This window comes from Prionailurus viverrinus, chromosome D1 (genome assembly GCF_022837055.1).
Source record: "Prionailurus viverrinus isolate Anna chromosome D1, UM_Priviv_1.0, whole genome shotgun sequence".
NCBI lineage: Eukaryota > Metazoa > Chordata > Mammalia > Carnivora > Felidae > Prionailurus > Prionailurus viverrinus.
In genome coordinates, this window is record NC_062570.1 from 23,311,054 (window position 1) to 23,324,109 (window position 13,056).

Consider the following 13,056-nt stretch of genomic DNA (forward strand, 5'->3'; position numbering starts at 1 on the left):
TGGTGTTGGCCTCGCTGAAATAAATTCGTCCTGTTTCACCTCCACCCTGCCTTTGGGCCAGACCTGGTCTGTTTGGGACCCTTCCAGCCGTGAGCTCGTTTCCCTTGAGCCCGTTAGAGGTTGACCAAAACTTATCCCTCCCTTACGTTGGTCAGAAGGGTGGGGGATTGTCTGGGATTCCAAGCTTGTAGCTGGTGTCTGGAGGAGTCTGGGGTGGGGGGGTCACTGCACTTAACTTGTGGAGACTGGCCTCACCCTGGGCAGTCAGTATCGGACTTACACTGCACCAAGCCAGCACTTTCCACCCCACTGAGGAAAAGGAGTCTGCATCCCTAAGGCATGCTTTGCGGCAGCAGATAAAAGGTTGTGTCTTTGTATATCCTAGCAGGCACTCTGGCTAAAAGGAGCCCCGAGAGCACAGGGCAACAGATGGGGCAAACGTAACAATGTGTTTCGTGATGTCCCTGTCCTAGTTGGAACCACCCTACCCTCTCTGACTTTAGGGAAACTTAGGGACCTGGGGATGGTCTCGACACTCCCGTCTGCATTTGGTTTCTGGTGGGAACTATCCTATCACAGTCGGAGGGAGTGGAGCCAGTGCTCAGGAAGACGTGGTAGGATTAAAGAGGAAAGCACATCTCCAGAGAAGGGGTTCTAGAGCCAAACAGGGCACCACGTTTGTGACCACCTGGGTTTGGGGACAGGTGTTTGTTTACAAATCTTATTTAGTGAGCGATATACTTGGAGATTTCACATAAACATAGCTGATCTGCAAAGAACACGGGTTTGCACTGCATAGGCCACTTACACACGGATTTTCTTTGATAAATACAGTACAGTTCTGTAAATGTATTTCTTTTCCTTATGATGCTCTTAATAACATTTTTTTCCCTCTTTATTGTAAAGAATACAGTATAGAATATATACAACATACAAAATATGTGTTAATCCACTGTTACCAGTGAGGCTTCTGGTCCACTGTAGGCTATCAGTAAAGTTTTTGGGGAATCAAAAGTTATGCGTGAATTTTTTACTGTGCAGCGGAGCAGGGGGGAGGCCGGTGCCCCCAAACCCCTCAATGCTGTTCAAGGGTCAAGTGTATCTGGGTTTCTTGGAAAAAATTAGAGAATCTGTTTCCACATTGCAACACCCAGCTGGAGCTAACACTTGCCCTCTCTGGATGGTGCGTGTGCTCCCCACCGGGGCCTCACACCTCGCCTGCCATTTACATCTGCTTTTCTTGCTTATCAAACACCCCTTCGCAGGCTCCAGTCACTCCTGCAGCAAGGCTCCTGGGCTCCAGCAGCAGAGTGCCCTGCATTCTAGGACACGGGTCTACAAAATGCAAGACTAAGCAAATGGAGCAGAAAGGTTCTGCTCCATTTGTCCATGAGGACAGTAACTCACTGCTTCTGAATCTATCAGTTAGAGAACCATTATATGCTCTTTCCAAGCACAGGAACCTTCCCGATAGATCAAGAACTTTATTGTTGGACGTAACCAGTTTCTGAGCAGATTCCGTGCCGTAGTTCTCCTTTTCCGATCATTGACCCAATCGGCCCGGTCCCGGGCTCTCTTCTATCTTGGCAGGGAGACTTCCCGCAAGCTCTTCCAGAGAATGGCCAGAGCATTGGTAAATATTCAGTGTCCAGTAAAAGCCCAGAAGCAGCTGGGTTTCTTCCACTTATAGCACCTGGCCCTTCTGGAGTCTGTCCCCGGCGAGAAGCTAGCATAGTGCACTAAACAGTGAAGAATTCAGGGGCCAAACTGCCCAAGGGTCTTCACTGTGCTCTCAGACGTCCAGCTTCATCGTCCCCACTTTGATCCTGACTTGGCATCCGTAAGTCCAGACATCTCAGGGAGCACAGAAAGTATCGAGGAGGCTTGCAGACCAAGTTGAGTTCCTCCTTCCTGGACCCCAGGGCTGGCAGGACCAGCTGGCGGGCATGCAGGTGAAGGGGGATGTGGCGGGCCTTCGCCTGTTTCAGCCCCAGCTTCTTCAGGGTACCGACAGACAGCTTCTGTACAAAGACAAAAGAGCTTCTTGAGAGCCAGGCCAATGGCTCATCCTTGAGCAGCACGCAGGGCCAGAGGCCTTCCACCTAAAGGAACCAACACTAATCCCCCCGGAAGACACAGTGGTGGACAGCCCGTCAGGGACATTGCCAGGAAGGTTCAGAACCCAGGTAAGAGAAAAACCACACCAGAGAAGCTCGTATCAGCCAATGCTCTGGCCTTCCTAGAGAACAGGCTGTAACATCAAGAGATAAAAAGCTCTTCAGCAATAGCGTGAAAGGCTGCTCAGAGCCTTCAGAAAGTCTGCTCCCCCTGCCCCCGACCTCCTAACAAAATCTGAGACTAAGGAATAAAGCACAAAGGTTTTGCTAACAGATGGTGCAGCTCCATAAGAACAGTGGCTGTTTCTCTATAAACTCGGGAACTTACACAGCCTTGTGGTGACTCACTTCAGGGCTTAACAAGGGGAAAGCATTAAGTTCTCCCCCTTATCTGTTGCACCTTGGGTCAAACCAGTATCACCTGGGGGGCCAGCTTATTCCAGTCTGAGTACTTGTGATCACCAAGGATTGGGCAATCCAATCCAAAAGACAGGTGAACTCGAAGCTGATGTTTTATACCTTTAAAAAAAAAAGAGAGAGAAAACTTGAGGAGCGACAGAAACCATACCACCACTTCCAACCATGTTAAATCAAAGCACAGTAAAACTGGCAAAGCCCCACCTACAATAAAGTATAAAGAACAACAACAAACTGTAAGCTACCAGGGAGCAAACATTATACATACCGTTGAGCCTCTAAATTCCCCTCTCCACCCTCCACGGTTCCCCTTCCACCACATATAACCTGGGCTTTTTTTTTTTTTTTTTTTTAGCTTTATTACATAATGCTAAATAGTATTGCTTTCCACATTTTCTCACTGTAGCAAAATATACAGAACAAAAAATGTATCAGTTTAGCCATTTTTAAGTGTGCGGTTCTGTGGCACGGAGTACAGTCACTGTGTTGTGCAGCCATCACCGCCATCCCTCTCCAGAACTTCTTCCTCCTCCCACACTGAAACTCTGAACCAATTAAACAACAGCTCCCCATTCCTGCCCCCGTTCCCCCCAGCCCCTGGTAACCACTATTCTACTTGTTCTTTGAATTTGAGTATTCTAGGGATCTCATACATGGCACCATACAATATTTGTCCTCCCGCGTTTGGCATCTTTCACTTAGCATGAAGTTCATCTATGCTGTAACACGTGTCAGAATTTCCTTCCTTGTCAAGGCCGGATAATATTGCATCATATGTATAGACCAGATTTTGTTTATCCATTCACCTTGTCCGTGGACATCTGGGTTGACTTCACCTTGTGGCTACTGCAAATAATGCTGCTATGAACACTGGTGTGCATGTATCTTCTCGAATACCCGCTTGCAATTCTTTTGGGTTTATACCCATGAGAATTGCCGAATGGTAATTCTATGCTTAATTTTTTGAGAAATCATTTTTGCAGATTTTTAAATAAATATAACCGAACTAATTATATCCCTCTGCTACCTAGTGTTTTTTCTTTCTTTCTTTCCTTTTTTTTTAAACAACAATCATCCCCATTGGAGCTCCCAGCCTTCCCACAATACCAGCTGCTCAGAAGAAGGGCAGAGTCCAGCACAAGGCCCCGGACAGAGCTGGGCGGCCCTGGGGTTTCGCTGTCCCACCGATCCCACTGCACAACAGTGGCCCCTCACCGGTAATTGGCTGGAGCTCTAAGAGGGCGGAGGACAGAGTGCTGCTTAGCACCTGGTATTGAGTCACAGCTACATGGGCGTTCCGGCTCGTTCGTGCTCTCACCATCTTCCCATTGTCCATGCGGTAGCCTGGGGACAGCGTCATCTGAAACCAAAAAAAATCAAGATACGTCGCAAAGGAAGAGCAGAAAACCCATCCCTCTGGGCCACAGCTCACCCACCTTGTAGTGCTGCTGCGGGCCTTGCACCTCCTTCTCAACGATGGGGATATCCACAACTCCCGCTGAGGGTACCGGGACACGCACAGCGATGGCCCTGGGAGTGACACACAGACCCTCACTTAAGCCACAAGGTGAAGGGGAAACTCCTCGGATTTGGCTAGAGGCGTTAGCACTGGACCTTCCATGGTCAGTTCTTAAGACGGGAGCATCCCAAATGACCTCTCATGATAGCACTTAGCCTGAGAGCTTGATACAAACACATCCGTTTTTCTACCAAAGTAATATTACATATATACTAATTACTAATATCTACTAATTACAGAATATTTGGGATAAAACAATAGAAAATTTATCATAGTAGCATGCTCTTTCATTCTAGCCTTTAAAAATGAATATTTATAGTTTAAAACAAAATCGGGGTAATATGGTTTTGTATCCTGGTTTTTCTTATTATCTTTTTTAAGTTTATTTATTTATTTTGAGAGACAGAAGGAAGGAAGGAAGGAAGGAAGGAAGGAAGGAAAGAAAGAAAGAAAGAGTAGGGGAGGGGCAGAGAGAAAGAATCCCAAGCAGAGTCTGCACTGTCAGCACAGTGCAAACTCACAAACTGTAAGATCACGTACGACCTGAGCTGAAATCAAGAGTTGGATGCTTAACCTACTGAGCCGCCCGGGCTCCCATGTATCCCAGTTGTTTGGGTTTTTTTTGTTGTTGTTGTTTGTTTACCATTTACAGCTTATTTACTTGTTTTTAAGAGAGAACAGGGGAGGGTAGAGAGAGAGGGAAAGAGAGAATCCCAAGCAGGCTCCACACTGTCAGTGCAGAGCCCGATGCGGGGCTCGAACTCACAAACCATGAGATCATGACCTGAGCCAAAATCAAGAGTCAGCCACTCAACCGAGTGAGCCACCCAGAGCCCCCATGTATCTTGGTTTTTAAAAGATGGCTAAGTTCTGGCTGCACGTGAAGTGGATGAACAAGTAAACGAATTCACAGAACCGCTCCTGCCAGGTTTGCCAGATACACAAAACCGGGGGAACTGTGCTCCGTGCTCAAGGTCACAGAAGCAACTACCACCACGAGATAACCATTCCAGATCACGTTTGTTGGAGGTCTCCTTTCATTACGGGTAGAAGACTCTCTAATCTGTCCCCTTGCTTACGCATCTTCCAGGTAAATCACAAAGGAATCCTCCTGGGCACTTGGTGGCCTATCACTGACTGACCCTCATACATTTCACACCCTGGACTCCTCACGTTGGGTTGGTAGCAGTTTGGGCTGTTCTCTGACATAGTTTATCACACTTAGACTGAGTTTTAACTGCTAGCTCACTCTTCCTAAGGACCTAACATTACTAATGTTCGCTCACTCCACATTCAGTGAATGTAAAGAGGCACTGATTTAGGTAGGTACTAGTTCTGTATAGAAGAGCAAGACAAAAATCCCTGCTTTCAAGGAATTCGAAATTTAGTTAGAAGATTCAAACAAGTAACTGTAACAAGTTGCTATCATAGTTAAGTCAGCAAATACTAATTGGTTGCCTACTATGTTCTAACTCCTACTTCCTGCACTTGGTATTTAATATTTAAGGTCAGCATTAACTGTGTTCCAGTCAACTTTCCAGCGTTATCTGTCACCATTCTCCACTCCAGACTAGACTGCATGTTCTATCCTTTTGTGCCTACCGTTTGTACAATCTATAACACGTTTCTCCATCTTGTCTTTCAAATCCTATTCATTCATCAAGACACAATTAACTGATTTCAATTCCTCCATGAAGCCCGATCCTCAGAATGGTTAGTGATTCTAAACTCTCATAAACAATTTTCACAAATAACATAACACTTTTTGATAGACTTAACATCTGGATTACTTATATGCATGAAAATAGCCTCAATTTTCTGCCTTTCAGCTTTTACTATGAGTTACATACTGGGTCAAAACGCTTTACATGCATTGTCTCACTTAATTCTCTCCTCAACTCCATTATTCTCATTTTTCATATACAGACAAAGCTTAGAGAAGTTTCATAACTTGCCTCAGGACTCCCGCTGTTAAATGGCACAGCTGACAGGCGAACACAGATCTTGCTGAGCTCTGAGCTACTCTGCTAAACTTCCTCCATTATCTACAATCTCTTTGTACAGCAGTTCTTACATTTAATTCCTCATCAGAGTCACTTGTGGAGCTTCTGTGGGTGGGCCTCAGCAGAGATTTTTTGAAGGCTCCCAACACCACAAAGTAGCTGCGAAATCTGTAACACCAAAAGAACTAATATCCAAAAGATAAAAAGAATACCCATGAATCAAATAGAAAGTAATAAACAATCCAACAGAAACTGGGCAAAAGAAATAAACAGTTTGCTCACAGAAAAGGAAACTCAATAAACATGAGAAGCCAATAAACATGCAGGCATAACATTGCTGGTACACAAGAAACAGAAAACTTTTTTTTTTTTTAACTCATCAGAGCGGCAAACCTTTGAAAAATGAGTTGGTCAGCTATAAGGGGAGGTGGGTACTCACTACTCTATTGGGAGGAAAACCTGGCCCACCTAAGGGTAGTAACATTCAAATATTAAATGTTTCAACCTAGCAATTCCATCTTTAGGAATCTGTCTTAAAAATATACTCACATATTCTTTGCAATAGGCTCAGAAAAATGGGAAGTTAACCAAACATCCATTAATGAGGAAATTATGATATAGCCATACAACAGAATACTATAGAGCTCAGAATGTACACACAGGGGTATCTGGGTGGCTCAGTCGGTTAAGCTTCAGACTCCTGATCTCAGCTCAGGTCACGATTTCATGGATCGTGGGTGTGAGCCCCCATCATGCTCCCTGCGGATAGCTCAGAGCCTGCTTCGGATCCTCCCTCCCTCTCTCTCTCTGCCCTTCCCCTGCTTGTGCACTCTCTCTCAAAATAAATTTACAATAACTTAAAAAAAAATAAAAATTAACTAAAAGCACACACAAAATGCTCTCCAAGATATATTTCCCAAGTGAAAAAAAGCAGGATCCAAAGCAGTGCAAAATACATTGCCATATAATAATTCATTTATACATGCCCGGTATGACTCTGGAAGTTTACACAAGATAGTAGAATACTGGTTGCCTCTGGAAGAAAATTCAGCAGACGGGGGACAGGAGTAGGTTATAGTTTTGTTCATGTATCTTTCCTCTATTAAAAAAAATGGAGGTGTGGCTCCTGGGTGGCTCAGTCAGCTAAGTGTCTGAATTCAGCTCAGGCCATGATCTTGTGGTTTGTGAGTTCAAGCCCCACGTCGGGCTCTGTGCTGACAGCTCAAAGCCTGGAGTCTGCTTCAGATTCTGTGTCCCCCCCTCTCTCTCTGCCCTTCCCCCCACTTGTGCACATGTGCTCTCTCTCTCTCTAGCTCTCTCTCTCTCCCTTTCTCTCTCCAAAATAATAAGTGAATAAACTTTAAAAAAAAAATGGAGGTAAACTTAAATGTACTAACGTGGAAAGATCTCCAAGACAGTTAAGTGAGAAAAGTAAAGTGTAGAGACGCCTGGGTGGCTCAGTTGGTTAAGCGTCCAACTTCAGCTCAGGTCATGATCTCATGATTCGTGAGAACACTGCCCGTGCTCTGTTCTTTCTCTTTCTCAAAGATAAATAAACATTAAAAAAAATAATAAAAGTACAGTGGACACTGTACAATGTAATACACAATCACACTGTATATACTAGACATGTACATAAACGCATTGGGTGAGGACCAGGGGAATAAAAACCAAACTATCCCAAGGGAAGGGACTAGAATGACAGAGTGGGTGGATTCTCCAGGAGTTTTTTTGCTTGATCTTTGATTATTTCACTACAGGAATGAAATCATGTGTTACTTCTGTAAATAATTATCAGTAATTTTTATGTACAACCGTAATTAGGAACCACTATTCTATCAGACTCCAATAGGCTAAGCACTCAGTCTGTTTCCTACACTCCTCATATGCCCACAGGTCCTAGCACAGTGCCTTCTCCTAACAGGAGGTCCTTCCGTACGAATGAACAAAGAGATAAAAGGATGCCCTCATTGATACCAACTCTACCACCAGCGATGGCCTTCATACCAGTACTTCTTTACCACCTGACGGGTTCTAAACAACTCTTGAACTCGATGTGCCATTTCCTTCTCCCATGCCAACACCATTACACCTGTGGTTTCCTTGTCCAGCCGGTGGCACAGATGCAATGGCTCTGCCTTGTGGCCACGAAGCATTTTTGCCAGGATAGGCAATACATCGCTGATGCAGAGCTGGACCCCAGGGCCACCTAAGAAGGGGAGAATCAGAGGTTTTAGTGGCCAGTAAAAGATCCCACCAAAGAACTCTGCTTGGGAAAAGAGTCAGTGCTTTCTAGAGCCTTATTACTGAAATGTGGGCCAGGAACTAACAACATCAGTATGCCCAGGGAGCTTGCTGGGAAGGAATCTCAGGCCTCCAACTCAGACTATTAAATCAAAATCTGCATTTTAACAAGATGTCCACGTGACTCACACTCGTATTAAACTTTGAGAAGCAATGTCCCAGAGCATGTGGCTTTCTCCTCAGACATATATATACTTATTAACCTACTTGAATATTCGCAATAAAATCAGCAATCAAAATGAGGAAGTCGGATATTTCACTATATAAACAAAGGCTTGAGACTCTGCCAAGTAAACTCAAGTGATACATACAAGACTGTGAAGCTCTTCTGGGGTATTACAGGCATCACATCTTCCCGTAAAGAAGACGGGACTTTACGTGAGACATTTCTCAGAACTATTCTATGCCTAAGTAGCCGTTGAGCTTGAACAGATCATTTAGTCTTTCTAAGGTACAGTTTTCTCATCTATAAAATGCAAATATCTGTATAATAATTATCTAATGGAGAATGAGAAGGATCAAGAGTGAAAAAGAAAACACACAAAACACATGGCAATGTCTGACTTAATTCGTTCTGTATGCTTTTATCTACACCTCCTCAAAAAGCATTCTTCTAGTTCAACTATGCTTTTTCCTCCAGCACATCCCTTTCCCAAGTGCATTTTTTTCCTATCACTCTCCACTGGTCACACTCCAACTGTCTCAGACAACTACATTCAACAGTTATTCAAAAACATTTCATTGTCCATCGAGTTCTAGGCATCTTGGGGTTTTGTTAGGCATACTCCGACACACACACACCTCATGTTTTTTAATTCCTTTTTAATATATTATGAATGCATAATTTATTATGTATTTTTTGGCACCTGAATTTTATAACAACATGAGTATCTTCTATATTTTGTAATTTCTACGACATCTTTAAAGAAAGTTATCTTCTACACAGGTTTATATATGTCTTTGTGGGTGCGTGGGTCCTGAGTATGTTTTTAGTAGTGGAGGCCCGTCTACAGAGCAGTTTAATTTCTGCTTTGGCTGGAGCTCCATTTTCTTACCGGTTTTCATACTGGTTTCTGTGATTGGAGCTTCTGCATGTTTAGGTGATCCCTATTTGATCTTTGCCATGCATAGTAAAAGATCTGATTTGTCTAAGACTATTCTGTCTCCACTCAGGGCTTGAGGTGGGTGACTGATTTATGCTGCAGTTTTGGGCTCCTGGATTGAGATTTTCTGATCTTTGTTCAATGAAGACAGAATGCTTTTCTTGATCTGGACTTAAATGATGAAATTATTGTCTGGATCATGTGAACAAAATTGTGCATTAAATCAACCTGGTTAAAAAAAGACAACTGAAGCAAATTCAGAGCCACTATATTGAAATACTCCTACTTACAGAGGTAATAAACTATCAGAATACATTACCCATAAGAGATTTACAGGATGAAAATACAAACAGTATTTATGAAAATTAGTGAAAGTGGGAAAATTGTTAACAAAGACTAAAATATAGTGGTGTCACTATCGAAAGGGGAAGTGAAGGGAACCTTAATATATTGTCCTGTTTTTTTCTTATGTCATTTCTTTTTTCTCAGTTTTGATGGAAAACAACATGAAGACAAGAACCACACAGCCTTAGTATCTCTCTATAAAAATCCCTGTGGTGGTCTACACACGGCACATTCCATATATCACTGCTGACTGCCAAATGTTTGTAATGCAGAGACTGACCTATATATCCCAGTATCCTCAGTAGTGCCTCATACAGGACTATATATATATATATATATATACATATATATGTAGTGTCTTACAGAGTACTCCCCCAAAGCTTAATTATTTTGAATGCAAGGCTTCAAGAAGCCCCACAAGTAATGTGTCCGAATTGTCCATAGGTGTAGCGAAAACAGAACCAGCAGCACCCCTCTCCTTCCCACGTGGTCCTTACCATGCACGGGGAGACCGTAGGGTTTATTGATGACCACGAGATCCTTGTCTTGGTGCACAATCCCTCGGCTCAGTGCCTTAGCAAGCACGTTGGGGTGGACTCGTTGCAGCTGCTGTGTGAACCGCACGAGTTCCTGCACTCTCCGCTGAACAGGGTTTGTGGGCACCTACGGGGAGAGAAGGAGCGACAGGAAAAGCCTGGTGAAGATCTTCAATAAGCCTGGGTGAGAATCTAGGTTGGGAATGACTATCTCTGCATTGGACTCGCGCCTTCCCGGAATAATTTGAGAGCAGCGGTGCGCGTCTGTCTTAACTTGTCCCATCGCAGTGTTCAGGAGCGAGGCCGGCAGAAGCCAAAGACACAGCCCGCAGGAAGACACGGACCTCTTCCCTTTCCCTTTCTCCCCATTCTCCCACATGTCCTCCACATTTGCTTAACAGCTGTCAGAGGACCCTCCTACCTCACTCCCAGCCCAGGAATCCAATTAACGCGCTGCCTCTTGGGAGTTGTGGTCCTTTCGAACTCACCGGTTGCTTCTTCGTCTTTTGTTCCTGTTTCTGGGATCGGAGTTTCTCCGCTAACCTCTGGGCATTCAGAGTCCCAGACGCAGCAGCGGAGGAACAAAATGGCTGGCAGGCGAAAATGAAACGACTCCCTAAACACTGCCCGGAACCCTTCACCCAAAGGCCGAGAGCATTACAGCTGGGCGCCGCCATCTTGTCAAAAAGGGAGGGGCGAGCCAAGACCTCGTGCGAAAGAGGGGCTTGGGGAAGGAGGGGATGGGCGGGCTCTCGGGATCACGTGGGCGTGAGGCGGGCTCTCGGCCGAGTCACGTGGGACGGTGCGCGCAGAGTGCGGCTGCGCCGGCCGGTAGCTGCAGCTGGAGCGGTGGCGTTTGGAGGAGACTCGGTGAGTGTGTTGGGAAGGCAGGCTCGGGCTGGGAAATGCCGGTTCATCAATGCTTTAACGTTTTCACGACTCTGGGGTTTCTGTTCTCGGAGAGCATTGCACTGGGAACCGTTTCTCCCTTTGCGAGAAGATCCCACTCACGAACACCTCCCCGCCCCCGCGCCCCGTGGAAGCGATGCCCCATAAACGCTCGCCCCAGAGCCTTCTTGGGCGCTTACCTCGTCCCTCTTGGCAACCACATCCCTGGTGTCCGGCGAGTCCCCTGAGGGACGCGTCGTGTCACCTCTCATTTCCTTGCCGTTCGACCTTCGGAGATGCCCGGATCTCTGTAGCCTCTCCACCCCTCACCTCCTCTTTGTTTCAGGTTGTAACCTGTCCTCTCCCGGGGATGATGGGGAGCCCCTCGGTTACCCAGGGGCCCCAGCCCGTATTTCCTCCTTAGGGAATACCTTGAGTTTCTTATGTTACTCTTCAAGAATTCATTTTTTGTTTGTTTGTTTTGGAGTCTCCTCTCCCCCTACGCTCTCCCTGCTCCTTCCAAAGACTGAAAATACAGTACAGAGCACGCACCTTCCTTTCCCTTTGCTGCTTCCTTCATTTTTTCTTTCCCCTCCCTACTTTCCAACCGCCCTAGACCCTCTCTCCCTCTCTTAACAAGGTGCGATGTTGGGACTCTCATGCCCAAACTGTAAGCGACTCCCTGTGACTTCACCCCGGGGGTGGCCGAAAAGATGAACATCTGGTTGGGGGTGAAAATGGGAAAAGTATCTCGGGACATACCTGCCATTTGTTAAGAAACCTAGTGGCGAGTTCCGAAGAGCTGTTTGTAAAACCAATGGATCTGTACCGACACTAGAGGACACAATTTTTAAGACTGCTTAGAATGAAGGTTCCCTGAGGAGTTAGTGTAGGTAGTGGAATTAGGTTTGCGATTACGCCCCTTCGAAAGGGACGGGCAGAAGGGAGCCATATTGGGCATGCAATAAAGTTGAACAAGTAAGTGGAGCTAACCTATGGAAAACTTTAAGTTGAAGAAGAGTTTGAACTAGATGTGATAAGTATTGAGTGTTTGAAGCTTCTTGAGCAGGAGAGACTCCTGGAAGTTGGAATTCTAGAAATGAATCTGGCAGTTGAATGCAGGACAGATTAAAGAGAGGAAGGCTTTGATAGCGGGGAAATCAGCTGGGATACTTAAATCTAGACGATCAGTAAAGAGGTTATGCTTCATCCGGTGGTCTTTTCCCCTACACGGTACTGTTCTTTGAGTTTGAATTGCTTTTGAATACAGGTCAGGATGTATCATTGGCAGCTGCTGTTGAAGCCTGAGTCCTTTGAGGATTGCTCATGTTTTCGTTGTGAAACCCACATCTGGCACAGAGTAAACTCACAAATATTCATTCTTTAGATGGCTGCATGCATCACAGACATGTGTTAGATGTGTCTGAACATTCGAATTGTCTTCTTTCTGTCAGTTTTTGACCTGAAGAATGGAAGTGTGGGAGTAAATGTATGAAGAATAGGAAGGAAGGCTTGTGTATGTTTCTGTAATAAGACAGGTGATCACGATATAAATTTGAAGAATCCTGAGGGAGGTTGGAAAACAACTTTTCTTCTTTTTCTTTTTTTTTTCTTCTTCACATTTACAGGTAAGACATAGATCTGTAAAAGGTGAGAATTACTATCTTTTACTGATATTCTCCAGATGCGGGTTCAAATTTGATTAATTTCAGTTAGGGACATGAAGCCTCCTTTTCCAAGGACTCTGAAATATGGATGTCAGGATTTAAATTCAGATCCTTGTGTTAATTATGAACTTGTTTTAGGTATAGTATTTTTATAATT

At 44.9% G+C, this 13,056-nt stretch overlaps 2 protein-coding genes across 6 annotated transcripts in view; one reads left to right on the forward strand and one right to left on the reverse strand.

The window, feature by feature from the left end:
* Positions 1-877: 877 nt before the first annotated feature.
* On the reverse strand, positions 878-11,048 carry RPUSD4 (RNA pseudouridine synthase D4). 3 transcript variants are annotated; one of them, XM_047823562.1, is made up of 7 exons: positions 10,833-11,048; positions 10,306-10,471; positions 8,064-8,265; positions 3,971-4,064; positions 3,750-3,894; positions 2,539-2,636; positions 878-2,021 (listed from the first exon to the last, which is right to left on the reverse strand). In XM_047823562.1, exons 1-7 carry the CDS (start codon positions 11,019-11,021, stop codon positions 1,782-1,784), a joined length of 1,134 nt encoding a protein of 377 aa, XP_047679518.1. In that variant the 5' UTR covers positions 11,022-11,048; the 3' UTR covers positions 878-1,781. The 3 variants fall into 3 exon arrangements, 2 of the variants coding, with proteins under 2 accessions (XP_047679518.1, XP_047679519.1); XM_047823563.1 differs by lacking the exon at positions 10,833-11,048 and adding an exon at positions 10,619-10,757; XR_007144894.1 differs by having other exon boundaries at positions 1,884-2,021; positions 2,446-2,636.
* Positions 11,049-11,137: 89 nt separating this feature from the next.
* The window catches only part of FAM118B (family with sequence similarity 118 member B), a 48,290-nt gene continuing 46,371 nt past the window's right edge, over positions 11,138-13,056 (forward strand). For all 3 annotated transcript variants that reach the window (XR_007156406.1, XM_047878700.1, XM_047878701.1), the window contains exon 1: positions 11,138-11,214. The gene's annotated coding sequence lies outside the window, so the exon portion shown is untranslated. The remainder of the gene's footprint in view (positions 11,215-13,056) is intronic.

Excerpts from the sequence above, each read along its gene's own strand:
- RPUSD4 (XM_047823562.1), bottom strand. The coding sequence starts at position 11,021 with ATGGCGGCGCCCAGCTGTAATGCTCTCGGCCTTTGGGTGAAGGGTTCC. Across the intron at positions 3,895-3,970 it reads GCCCGCAGCAGCACTACAAG|ATGACGCTGTCCCCAGGCTA; the intron begins GTGGGTGAGCTG and ends TTTTGGTTTCAG. Across the intron at positions 2,637-3,749 it reads AGAGCTCCAGCCAATTACCG|GTATAAAACATCAGCTTCGA; the intron begins GTGAGGGGCCAC and ends TTTTTTTTAAAG.